This window comes from Crocuta crocuta, unplaced genomic scaffold, assembly GCF_008692635.1.
Source record: "Crocuta crocuta isolate KB4526 unplaced genomic scaffold, BGI_CrCroc_1.0 scaffold50, whole genome shotgun sequence".
In the NCBI taxonomy this organism is placed as follows: domain Eukaryota; kingdom Metazoa; phylum Chordata; class Mammalia; order Carnivora; family Hyaenidae; genus Crocuta; species Crocuta crocuta.
The window spans coordinates 3,945,110-3,958,260 of NW_027527428.1; the positions used below are offsets into that span (position 1 = coordinate 3,945,110).

Below are 13,151 nucleotides of genomic sequence, written 5' to 3' on the forward strand. Positions count from 1 at the left end.
TGATGGGACAGAAAACAGAGGTCCCTAATCGCCACCGAAGATACCCAGCCTGGGGGCTGCGAACCTGCCCCCCTCGGCCTCTGCTGTGCAACAGTCTCAGATTCCTTTATTGAGGACTGTGACTTAGCCGCCGCCGTCCCCAGGAACAGATGGATAAACACTGTGAGCCGGGCCAGGGGGCCTCTGTGGGGTGGGAGGCCCGGGTGCGGAAGGCAGGAGAGGCAGGGATTAGAGCGCCACCTTCAGGGCGGGGGTCCTGGGGAAGCGGTCCCCGGGCGGGGTTGGGGGGGTCGTGTGCTCACTGCTCACTGACCTGTTCTCTCTCCTCTCTCCTCGGTGCCCCCCTGGCTATGAGGCAGCTCCAGGTACGGTGACCACTGGCCACAGGCTCTCCTCCTGCCCCTCTATAGGTTCTCAATAGGTCACCCCCCACCCCTGACCCCTACGGGGTGTAGCGGGAGGGATGGGAGGTCATTCTCATGTGATGCCGAGTGAGCAGGCTGCGGCGGGAGCCCCGGGGGTGCTCAGGACGAGGGGGGGGTAGCACAGACTGCAGAAAACGCTCCTCCCAGAAAACGCTGCCAGGGATCTGCCCCAAGAGATGAGAGGTGATGAAGTCTGGGAAGAGAAAGGCTTTATCTGTAGCTCAGGCGCCTCGGTGAAAGCCGGGAGCCACGCTGTTCTGCGAGGGACCTCAAAGAAGCCGCTTCCCAAAAAAGACATCTTGGCTCTGGTCTCCGTGGCTGAGGGGAGTCGGAGGTGTCCGGACAAGAAGGATGACAAGGGCATCCTGGGACAGACACACAGGGATCAGGGGAGCAGGTGGCAGAGGCGTGGGGGAGGGGGCTGACGGGGGCCCTCGCCTCCTCTTGGGATCAGCAGCTGGGATCGGGGCGAGCGCTTGGGTGGATTTTGTGCCCAGGAGGCCCGTCTTATTCCGGGTGCCCAGAAAGCAGGGCTTGAGGCTTCGGCCTGAGTACTATTTCCTGAGAGTGTGTAGCCCAGGGAGCAGGAGTTGGGGGGGCCTTTTCAGACGGCAGGTTGGGACCCACGAATAAATCGTGAAATTAGCTCAGAGCTCTGGGGTTTTTCCGCTCAGCGTCCCTGAGAAATGATGGAAAGGGAAAAGTGTGTTTTTGTAAGATGTACAACATGATGGCCCGATAGACATATGTGTTGGGAAAGGAAGGCCACCATCAAGCTAGTTAACACGGCATCACCTCACATAGTCAGCTGTGTGTGCGTGTGTGTGCGCGTGTGTGTGCGCGCACGGGGTGGGCGGGGAGAGCACTAAAGATCTGTTCTCTCAGAAATGGCAAGTACGCCCTGCAGTATTACTAACCACAGTCACCACGCTGCTCATGAGGTCCCTGAACTCACTCTCTGTACAACTGAAAGCGTGTTCCTTTGACCAGCCTCTCCCTAATTTCGCACCCCCAGCCCCCCGGCGGCCAGCACTCTACACTCTATTTCTATGAGCTCCCTTCTTTAAGATTCCACTTATAAGGGAGATCGTGCCGTATTTATCTTTTTCTAACATAGAAAGTCTCACGTAGCCTTTATTTATTTTTTTATTTTTTTAAATTTCTGAGAGACAGAGAGAGACAGCATGAGCAGGGGAAGGTCAGAGAGAGAGGGAGACACAGAATCTGAAGCAGGCTCCAGGCTCCGAGCTGTCAGCACAGAGCCCAACGCGGGGCTCGAACCCACGAACCATGAGATCATGAGCTGAGCCGAAGTCGGATGCTTAACCGACTGAGCCACCCAGGCGCCCCTCATATAGCCTTTTAAAATGAAATAGAAATAACAGAAACTATAGATAGCAAAGGACCTTTATGTATTAAGAGGAAATGTTTTAAGATTTTATTTTATTTACTTAAAATTTTTTATGTTTATTTATTTATTTTTTGAGAGAGAGACAGAAACAGAGCACGAGCAGGGGAGGGGCAGAGAGAGAGGGAGACACAGAATCCGAAGCAGGCTCCAGGCTCTGAGCTGTCAGCACAGGGCCCGACGCGGGGCTCAAACCCATAGACCGCGAGATCATGACCTGAGCCAAAGTTGGCCGCTTAACCGACTGAGCCACCCAGGCGCCCCGTGTTGTTAAAGTTCTCTACACATTCTAAGTACCGGTCCTTTATCAAATACATGCTTGGCAAATATTTTCTGCCTGAGGCCTGTCTTCTTCAAAGAGCAAAGTTCTTTATTTTAGTGAAGTCCAGCGTTTTACGGATTATGCTTCTGTGTTGTAGCTAAGAACTCTTTGCCTAACCCAAGGTCACAAAGAGTTTTCTCTTGTGTTTTATGGTTTTAGGTTTTACATTTAAGTCCATGATCCATTGTGAATTAACTTTTATGTATGATGTGAAGTACAGATTAAAGCTCTAATTCTTCTTCTTTTTCTGCGTGTGGGTACGCAATGTTCCGTGACCACTGGCTGAAGAAACGAACCTTCCTCCCCCGGAACGCCTTTGCGTCTTTGTAAAAACTCAATTGACCGTGCACGTGTGGGTCTATTTCTGGACTCTGTTCTCTTCCATTGATCTATCTTGATGCCAATGGCGCGCTGCCTTGATTACTGTAGTTTTACAATAAGCTTGAAATCAGGTAATATACGTCTGCCCACGTTCCTCTCTTGAGAAGTTGTTTCTTCTAAGCCTGCTGGGGTTTTCACTGGGATTTCACTGGGGAGGAGGGTGAGGGGGGTGATTCGCCCCCTCCTCCTTCCCCCCGCCTCTTCTTCCTCCTCTTCCTCTTCCGCCTCCTTCATTCTGGAAATGAATATAAAAAAACTGTAGCAATAACTTGAGGTCAAGGACGACGCCTTCTTCCTGCAGACAGGATTGTACTCTTACTCTTGGCCGTGGCTCGGGCCCCAGCAATCTCAGATCACCGGACTCGGTGACGGTGATTCAGCCCCTTAGGGGCCGCTCTGGTTCCGGCCCACCCTCCCTTCCAGCGTGGAATTCCTCAGAGTTCCAACCCAAAGCGCCGAGTTTCCACCAGGCCCCCCGGCCCAACTTTGGCAGCCCCCGATCTCTGACGTGTCCCCCAGCTCGACGAGGTGAGCAGAAGCTCGGCTCGGCCTCCCGGATGCCGACTCTGGAGTCGGCAGGTGCCCCTGCGGGCACACCTGGTCGCGGCACCCACCTCAGCCGTCTCCTGCCCTTCTTCTCCCAGATCGTGGCCTTGTCATTCTTCCTGCTTTGCTAGCTTTTCACCGCCTTCGCGGACGTTTTCGGGTTTCCGCTCCTTTCCTGGTTGGGCTCGGAGGCAGGGCGCCTCACGGCTAGACAGCAGGACAGACAGAGCCGGGCTTCTGTTTCTGACCCGGGCCTGCTGAGGACCTGCCCTCCCTGAACAGAACCCCTCCCTGGCCCGGCCTTCCCTGTGGTTGTGAAGTTCCTTCCTCTCTCCTGTGAGTCTCCAAAGCCCCCAAGAAGTAGAGCCCAGGGGCCGATCCTTGCTCACCCCTGATGAGGCCCCGCACTGCCCGTACCTCCTGGCTCCGGGCCCTGGCCATGGCGTCCGACGGTGCCCAGGGGCTGAGCTCGTACCTACTCCTCTGCGCCCTGGCCCCCTCCCCTCGGGCCGGGCCCGTTTCCAGATCGAAAGCAGAGCCTGGATGTGGGACTCGCGTCTGGTGGGGCTGAGCCGTGGCTGGTTTGGGGGGTTTTCACACCCAGGTGTCCTCCTTGAGGACAAGGGCCCGGTCTTCTCCCTGCTGTGTGCTCAGTGCTGAGCTCAGTACCAACACATAGCAAGTGCTCGATAAAATGTGCTATCCGGATGGCTGGCCGATGGGTGGGAGACAGAGGAGGGATGAGCAGATACATGGAGGGATGGAGGCACACGTGGGTGGGAGGATCGAGGGACGGAGGAGATGGCCTTGGCCCCCCAGCTCCTCAGAGGTTCTTAGAGGTCATCAGGGGTTCAGGGGACACCAAGCACCTTCATTCGGATGCATTTCCATGGCCAGAAATAGTCCTGAAGCCTCTCCAGTCTAGGGCAACCGCTGCAGCTGGCAGATCGGACGAGGAGGACCAGAGAGGGCAGGGGCCTTGCCCGGGGCCACACAGCAGGTCCATGGCTCCACATTTTCTGACTTCCAGACCAGGGGCGTTTCTGTGGACGGCTCTGCCTTCCACGGTTTAGGGCGAGGCTCCCATGTCTGCCCCTCCTCTTCCAGGGGAAGGAGAAGTTCCTGGGCATCCTAAGCAAGTACATGGAGATCCACGGCACCGTGTACTATGAGAGCCAGCGGCCCCCCGAGGTCCCGGCCTTCGTGAAGAACCACGGTCTCCTGCCACAGCCCGAGTTCCAGCAGCTGCTGCGCAAGGCCAAGGTGAGCCCGCCCCCCGGCCCCCTCACCCCCTGAGTACCGGTGCAGCCCAGGGGACTCCTGGGCCAGGCCTTGCTTTCAGAGCCGCCGAAGGCATGCTAGGGCAGGCTGAGGGCATGTCCTGGCTGGAGTTCCGCGGACTGACTGCTTCTGGAAGTTCTGCGCTGTATTCCTGGGGCAGCAGCTGCCGCTGGGCCCTGAGGGGGCGGGGCCAGCTGAGGCCGGAGGGCGTCTGGATCATTCAGGTCCTCTCCCGATCCTCCCTCAGGCTTGCTGGATATTGGTGTATGTGGATTTCGGGAGGGCGTAGCGGCCGTGTGCAGTCAACAACCTGAACACCCTTACACAGCAGCCCTGGATTCAGAATCATTTATTGATTGCCTTCCGGGGGTGGGGGGAGCAGCCCTGTGAGCACTCCTGGCACAAGTTAGCTGCTGAATGGACGTTTTTAGGATGAGTAATGTTTCTTTAGGTTCAGCTGTAGGTGTGCGTCTGAAGCTTCCTTAGCTTGAGACCCTCACTCTGGTCTCTTCCTCTCCAGAATCCTAGACCGCTGGGGCAGGAACGGGCCATCGATATTACCGGATCACAAACTCCTCTCTGCAAATGGGGACACTGAGGCCTAGAGAGGGGGGAGGTGTGTGCCGGGGCCCCGGGCCGCGGTGCCTAGGCTTCCCTGACTAGTGTGCCACCTGCCTTCCTCAGCTCTTCATAGGGTTCGGCTTCCCCTACGAGGGCCCCGCCCCGCTGGAGGCCATCGCCAACGGCTGCGTCTTCCTGCAGGCCCGCTTCAGCCCGCCCCACAGCTCCCTCAACCACGAGTTCTTCCGAGGCAAGCCCACCTCCAGAGAGGTGAGTGGGGAGGGTCTGACCTGGGGTCGCCGCATCTCCCGGAAGAAGGGGACAGGCCTGGCGTGAAAGGGTGCGTGGGACAAATGGCGGGCGGTGGGGGGAAGGGGCGCTTCCCCTTGGCCCGGCCAGGCAGGCGCAGGGGGGCACTGCTGCCCTCTGTGCCCCGCCAGCTCTTCTCCCAGCACCCCTACGCGGAGAGCTTCATCGGCAAGCCCCACGTGTGGACCATCGACTACAACAACTCGGAGGAGTTTGAAGCGGCCATCAAGGCCATCATGAAAACCCAGGTGAGAGGTTCAGACCTAGTCAGGGCCGCTGTCAGCCCCCACCGCGGGTCCCAGCCATAGTTGGAAAAAGATGTCCCTCTTGGTGAATTCAGGCTTGTAAGCTTTGGGCTGGGAAATTTGATGTGGGGCGGGGTGGTCCGCACCTACCAACTCAAGTTGGTGTGGGGGAAAAAAAAAAAAAATGCCTTTGTGCTGTGAGCAACCTGCACAACCTTACATGGCGGCCCTGGATCCAGAATCCTGTGTTAAGCACCTTCAGAGGCTAAGCCCTGTGAGCACTGCCAGCATGTGGTTTCAGGAGCAGGTCTTTGACCTCCGCTGTCGGTGTGGGTTTGTGGCCTTCTGACAGCATGTCTCAAACTGTAAATGTGCATACAGGTCGTCTGGGGATCTTGTTAAAATGCAGCTGTGGACTCAGCGGGTCTGGGGTGGGGCTGAAATCGTGCATTTCTAATGAGGTCTGGGGTGGTGCCGGGCCCAGGGCACTGCTCAGGGTGAACTTCTGGGGCAAACCTGGAGACCTCCGTCTTGGCGAGGCCACCGCAAGTGAGTGACATGATGCATATGTTCGAGGACGGAGGACGCTGTGTCTCAGGGGGACTTATGAGCTTAGCTTTGTTCCCGGGGTCCCACCTAGTTGTTCGGACCCTGAGGCAGGCTTGCATTTTTTTTTAAGCTTATTTATTTTTTTGAGAGCGAGAGAGGGGCGTGTGAGCAGGGGAGGGGCAGAGAGAGAGGGAGAGAGAGAATCCCAAGCAAGCTCCAGCTGTCCGCGAGGAGCCCAAGCTGGGGCTTGATCTCATGAACTGTGAGATCGTGACCTGAGAAACCAAGAGTTGGCCGCTCAACCGACCGAGCCACCCACACGCCCGTGGCTTGCATTTTTTCATAGCCCCGGTCGGTCACTCCCACGCGGAACCCCCAGCCTCTGTCCCGCCTCCGCAGAGGCCCCAGAAAAGCCCGCCTACCTCTCCTGCCCTGTTCTTCACTGGCCACAGCCTCATCCTTCCCTCCTTCTGTCTGGGGCGAGTGTTTGTCTAGGAGAGTGCCCGGAACTTAGCTGTGTCACAGCCCACGCCATCTGTAGCTGTGATGGAGGAGGCCGGGCCCGCGGCACCCCCCGCGCAGTGACGGGGAGCCCTCCACTCCGTCCTTCACCATCGGCTTGAGCCAGTCTCTGCTGTGAGTCCCTCGAGCTCACGGACCGTCTTCGACGGGTTCCTCCAGGAGGTGACCCCGAGGCACAAGCCGGTTATTTGGAAAGCGATCCTGGGAAGGGGGGTCCCGGAGGGACAAGATGAGACGGTGTGTCATACAGTAGGGCACCCCAGCTGGCCCCTGGCGCCCCGTGCTGGCGAAGAGACCTGAGGGGTACGTGACATCCCACAGTGTCCTCTGTCGCCGGCAGAGGGCTGCACCTGGTGACCCTCGCAGGGCTGAGCGAGCCAGGGACAGTCGTAGGCCAGGGGCTCCCCAGGCGGCCTCAGTGCAGAAGGAAGTGCTGCCGGACACTGACCTCCGAGCGGTGACCGCACTCTGCATCGCAGGTGGGCGCCGCATGGGAAGGCCCCCAACAAGGCAGATGGCTCCTCCGGGGGGGACCCCACCCCACAGCCTCCTCCCCTCCCCTTGAAAGGCAATCCTCCAAGGCTTCTAACCCAGGGGACGAGGATGGAGGGGTGGGGGGGGTGGACAGATACCAGCCAGCCCACCCCTGGGGCTCGGGTCCCACCCAGCCTGCGGGAGACACTGCTAAGCTCAGTGAGCGTGGGGAGCGCATGTCCGTCCGCAGGACAGAGCAGGGCTTGGGGGGCTGGCAGGGAATATGCCCCTCCGTTCTCGCCGTCTTTCCTGCTGGAAACACAAGAAATCGGTAACAGAGGCCGCCCTGGGGAAGGGCCTGGGTGTCCGGGGTAGGAGGAAAACTTCCTTTTCATGGTTTTTCCTTTTGATTGTTTTTTACATGAGCGTCTGTTTAATTTTGTTAATGAGTTAATTTAAAAATTACAATAACGAAAGGGTCCAGGAACCAAGGTTTTGCAGATCTGCCAAGCTGAGACGGACAGGTGGGCCCCCAACCTGCCGCCTGCTGCCATCAGCCCCTTTCGGGGGTCCCTCCAGCCCCCGCCTGCGCCCCGGCAGTTCACCCCCTTACCCAAGGATCACCAGAGAGGTGTTTAAAATGCAGGTTCCTGGGCCTGGCCTCTGATATTAAAGGACTGGGTATGGCCCTGGCCTCTGCATTTAAAAAAATTTTTTTAATGTCTTTTTTTAAATTTTATTTTTGAGAGAGAGACAGAGCATGAGTGGGGGAGGGGCAGAGAGGGAGACACAGAATCTGAAGCAGCTCCAGGCTCTGAGCTGTCAGCACAGAGCCTGACGCGGGGCTCAAACCCACAGACCATGAGATCATGACCTGAGCTGAAGTCGGACGCTTAACCGACTGAGCCCCCAGACGCCCCTGGCATCTGCATTTTAAACAAGCACCCTGGGTATTTGTCCTAATCCTATTTTGGAAAACTGGTTTAGGGACAGCTCACAGGAGCCTGGGAGGAGGTGAGAGAGACCCATGCGTACCCCACCCCCGCCGACTCAGCGCCCCTCAGCCCCTCACTTCCCTGCTCAGGGGAGGCCATTCAAAGCGAGAGGGTGAGGCAGGGCGGGCACCTGCCCACGCCTCCCTCCCGTCCTCCCTCCTGCTCTCATTACAGCGCAGGCCGGGCTCCCGACAGCCTGTCCAGAAGGATTACCGTGAGCACCTGTAATTAGGCCTGATGGGGGTAATTTCCAGGCAGGCTCGCTCGTCGGGTGGAGATTCGTGGCAGGTGGGACGTGGCCGGCTGATGGGGATCACGTGTGACGGCTTCAGAGCGCGGCGGGGGGCTCGGCTAGGGGTGCTGCCGGGGTGCAGGCCGAGTGGCACTTGGGGGGGACGCTCTCCTCCGCGGGGGTACCTCTGGCCGGGGCTCGAGGCCTTGTACCCTGGAGGTGTCCAGCCAGAGCCTGGCGGCCATGGGCCCGGGGCTGAGAGCGGGCGGGGCCGGCCGTGCGCAGCCCGCAAAGGCTGGACTCTGAAGGGGTGGCTGGCGTAGGACCTGGATCTCGGGGGGGCCGGGGACCCTGGACTGAGGGCGGGTCAGGTGGGGCGAGAGCAGTGCTCGCGTGCGGCTGCGGGGAGACGTGGGGGCAAGGCCAGGCGGGTGGGCGCTCGTCCCGAGAATCTTCTGGTGGCCTGAAAACGCTTCAAGGGGAGCCACTGCTGCCTCCCTGGGGCCCCCCTCAGCCCGAGTGCCCCCAGCCCTTGGGGGTGGGGTCTACGGGAAGGGGGACCCGCCGGGTCCTGCTGATGCTGCCCTCTGTGAAGGGGGCACAGAGGCGGCTTCCGCTCTGCAGAACCGTCCCGTCACAGCCCCTGGAGCTGCGGGCGGGGAAGGGGCAGAAGTCAGAGAGTCGGGCTGGGCCAGGGCGGTGCCCCCCCCACATACACACACAGCGCTCTGCGTCCTACACACACGCACACAGCCCTCTGCGTCCCATATACAGACGCACTCACGCACATACAGATATGCATACACACACAACACACAAATATACATACACACAATATACACATGCACACACATACACAACACACACAGATACACGATACACACACATGTACACGTATACACACAACACGTATACACATTCACATACATAACAGCACCCTGTATTACACACACACGTGCAGTTATGCATACACACACACAACACACAATGATATACACACAGCACACAGATACACATATATGATACACATACACCTCCCCTCACATACAGCACTCTGTATTCCATATACACACTCATGCACACACACGTGCATATACATACACACAGATACGCATACATACACACAATATACATCTGCACAACATATACACACAACATATACACACACGTGCACACACACGGGGAGGAGGGAGGTTGAAGGCCCAAACAGACTGTTCTGAGTCTGGGATGGGCCATCCCCCTGTCCCCGTCCGGCCAGGGCGGCTGTGTGCTGGGCGGGGTAAACAGAGGGCCTGGTCAGGTAAGATGGNGGCGGTGCCCGCTCACAGGAGGCGGACACCCCTTTATCACCGCTTCTCCTGGTTCCCCGTGCTCCTGGGGCCCCAGCTACCCAACCCATCTGCTCACCCCTGGTGCTTTGTACCCTTGAGGACAGATGGTCTGTGGCCTCCGCCTGGGGGCTCGCATCTCAGGCAGCTCCTGGGTGCCTGGCCTGGGCAGGGAGCCCTACAAATTCATCTCATTCCACCTGACCGGGAGACGCCTCTGTGTTCCTTTTTGTGAACATTCTACCTTCTGGGCAGAATACAGACAGAGCTGGAGATGCTATTTGCTGAGTACCTACTGTATACCTACCGGGCACTGTGCCAGGCAGGTCCCAGTCCTCAAGGGGGCCTGTAACCCGAGGACCTGGATCTCGGGGGGTCTGGGAACACGAGAGATAAATCAGAAACGATGACACAGGTGCTGATTCCACCCAAAGGAACTCTAGGCTCCCACAAAGGAAAGTGGTCCTGTGACAGGAGTGGGGCTGGGCTCAGGGACGGCTTCCTGGAGGAGGTGTCACCTAAGAGGGGAGGGTGAGTCCATCTGGGCTGGCTGTGGGAAGGGCGGGCATCACAGCCCAGGAGGGGATGGGGGCTGAGCTTTAGGGCAAAGGGAGGGCATCTGGGAAGGGGGTAGGAAGGGGGCGGGATGACCCCCAGGGCCACAGGCAGGTGTGCCAGCGATCAGAGTAGAGGGGCCAGGTTGATGGAGTGGGGAGGGGCTTGCGGGGCGCACCAGATTTCCACCCCCAGTGCTCGGCATGGCTGGGCCCCAGCAGCTGCGTGCGGGGGGGCCCGGGGCTCCTCCTGGCCCATGCGTCCGCCCGTCTCTCCCACAGGTAGACCCCTACCTGCCCTACGAGTACAGCTGCGAAGGGATGCTGGAGCGAATCCACGCCTACATCCAGCACCAAGTAGGTGGGCCCTCCGCTCCCCGTCCCAGGGCGGGGTCCTCCCCAGACCCCCACCAGACCCGGGGAGGGGGCCTAGCCAGCTACGTTGTCTGAGGACGCCGTCTCCACCCAGGGCTCTGAGTCCGTTAAACGCCTGCTCCTTTACCTGTCCGGGTGTGTTCCCTGCAGATGCAGGGGAGTGGGGTTGGAGGTGCAGGGGAGCGGCCCCGCACTGCCCCGGCCAGGGGACCAGGGCTGGGGGTGGGGCGGGGCGGCGGCTCTGGGTCTCCAGCTCCACAGCCCAGCCCCACACCACAACACGGAAACACAAAGGCTGTTATTTTTATTTTGGTAAAGAAGTTGTCGACAAGCCTGGTAACTGACTGAGTGGTGAGTATGGAAGACCCGCCCCCGCGTCCGCCCCACCCCCAAGGATGAGCAGGTGACGCTGCGCTGGGGATTAGGTCCTCTGCCCTGAGAACCCAGGGGCTCTGAGCCTCCCGCAGGGCCCTTCCAGGCTCTGGGCAATGGCTGAGAATGGCAGTGCCCACAGCTGGGCGACGGAACTACAGGTCGATTGCTTTATAACTACTTGGTTTTCAGCCAGAGGGCATGTGGCCCCTGCCTGCACCTTGGCCCCCAAACACTGAGGGCTGGAGAGTGGTTCCAGGCCATTGCTTTGTGCAAAGGAACACTGAGGCCTGAGCATGGAGAGCTTGGTGGGGTCAGGGCCAGAGCTAGAACCCGGAACTCTCTGCTCCTGGCCACCCCGGGACGTCGTCAGGAAGCTCACGGAAAACATGTGCTGGGCCCTATGGGTGGTCCCTGGGACTGATCCCTGCGGGGAGAGCCCCCCCCCCGGCCAGCCCCAGATCCCCGTCTACACCGGAGGCGGGGCTCACGGGCCTCAGGGTAGAAACGCTGAGTCTAGCCAAAGTGTGACCAGTCATGAGGTGGTGCAGGGTGGATGGCACTGGAGTGGGCCTGAGTTCAAACCCTGCCGTGCAGCTGTGGGGCCCTGGGCAGGTTCCTGGACCTCTCTGGGCCTCCGCCTCCCCGCCCCACAACTGCTGAAATAGCTGGGAACATAGTGGTACCTTTTGATGGGGTTGTCACGAGGGGAAAAGGACATAATGCGTGGCGGTCCGCCTGGCATATTGTTGTCATCCCGGCGAGGCCACGCCCCCAAGTGTCAGCCTCCCGTTTCCCCTCCTAACACTGCTTTCCTCCTGCAGGACTTCTGTGCAGCCCCAGGCCCTGCCCTGCCAGGGGCCCGAGCCCCACAGAGTCCCTTTGTCCTGGCTGCCAACGCCACCCACCTCGAGTGGGCCCAGAACGCCAGCTCGGCCCCCGGGGCCTGGCCCCCAGCACACTCCCTCCGGGCCTGGCTGGCCACCGCTGGGAGGGCCTGCACCGACGCCTGCCTGGACCGCGGGCTGATCTGCGAGCCCTCCTTCTTCCCCTTCCTCAACAGCCGGGACGCCTTCCAGAAGTGAGTGAGCCCCCCCACCGTCAGGAAGGACACAGAAGGGACCTTCTGGACAGGAGTCCTGTCTCAGCTGCGCAGGGCTTCTGATGGGTCAGCCTGCGGCCGCCCCCACCCAGCCACTCTCCTGCCCTTCTAGAAACATCGTCCCCGCTTGGGGGTGGAATGGGCTAGGGAGGGGAGTGGGCAGAATCAGGCCGGGGCAGTGACCGCTGCCCGCCGTGCCCGTGCAGGCTGCAGGTGCCCTGTGACAGTACCGAGTCGGAGATGAGCCACCTGTACCCGGCCTTCGCCCAGCCCGGCCGCGAGTGCTTCCTGCAGAAGGACCCCCTGCTGTTCAGCTGCGCAGGCTCCAGCACCAAGTACCACCGGCTCTGTCCCTGCCGAGACTTCCGCAAGGGCCAGGTGGCCCTGTGCCAGGACTGTCTGTGAGGGCACCGCCCGNCTTGGCCAGGAAGTGGGCAGAGCAGACATGTGCATGGGGGGGGCAACTTGTCCAGGTGCCAGGTGCCCCCCCCCAGGCAGGCTCCTCGTCCTCATCCAGGGGCTCGGGACAGCGTGGTGGCCAAGCCGAGGGGCCCCCTGGCAGGAGCCGGTGGGCAGGACCCCTTGCTTTGTGCAGGGCCAATGCCGGACCGATGGAGAGGGGGCCCTGGTCCTTCTTAGGCCCAGGATGGGGCCGTAGGATGTGCAGGGGGGGCCCAGGGGCCGTGTTGCCCGGTGACCCACTGGAGGGTCCAGAGAGTGATGTGTGAGGGGTCAGTGCTGTCCCTCTGCGGTTGTCTGGGGGTGGACAAAATGGACAAGGGAGTGGGGGAAGGCCAGGCTTTGGGGGGGGGGCTGTTCATGCCTCCTGCCAACCCCCTCGCCTGCCTTCACGACCCCTCCTCCCCGCCTTCTATACTTGGGGGGCACAGTGGGAGTGCGGGGGCCGCCTAGACCCTGGGCTGACCCGTCTCCCCGTCGCGCCTGCTCCTGCTCTCTGCACATCGGCTTCTCCCCAGACTCACCTGGCATGACTGCGCCCAGGCCGTGGACTTGTCCCCAGAGCCTCAGTCCCCAGCCCAGCAGGCTCTGGGACCCCACTCCCTAGCATCGCTTGTAGGCAAGGGCTGGGGACGGAGCTGCAGCCCCACGGCGCGTCCCGTCTGGTCCCTGGCTTCCCAGGCCCGCTGCCCCCCCCCCCCCCCCGCCGCG

At 60.3% G+C, this 13,151-nt stretch overlaps 1 protein-coding gene across 1 annotated transcript in view; it reads left to right on the forward strand.

Annotated features, from left to right (window-relative positions):
• The window catches only part of MGAT5B (alpha-1,6-mannosylglycoprotein 6-beta-N-acetylglucosaminyltransferase B), a 60,362-nt gene extending 47,962 nt beyond the window's left edge, over nucleotides 1-12,400 (forward strand). The window contains exons 11-16 of the mRNA XM_077754968.1: nucleotides 4,190-4,345; nucleotides 5,048-5,194; nucleotides 5,365-5,481; nucleotides 10,415-10,489; nucleotides 11,704-11,960; nucleotides 12,188-12,400. Of these exons, the coding sequence (XP_077611094.1) occupies nucleotides 4,190-4,345; nucleotides 5,048-5,194; nucleotides 5,365-5,481; nucleotides 10,415-10,489; nucleotides 11,704-11,960; nucleotides 12,188-12,386 (951 nt within the window). The 3' untranslated portion in view covers nucleotides 12,387-12,400. The remainder of the gene's footprint in view (nucleotides 1-4,189; nucleotides 4,346-5,047; nucleotides 5,195-5,364; nucleotides 5,482-10,414; nucleotides 10,490-11,703; nucleotides 11,961-12,187) is intronic.
• The last annotated feature ends 751 nt before the right edge of the window (nucleotides 12,401-13,151 follow it).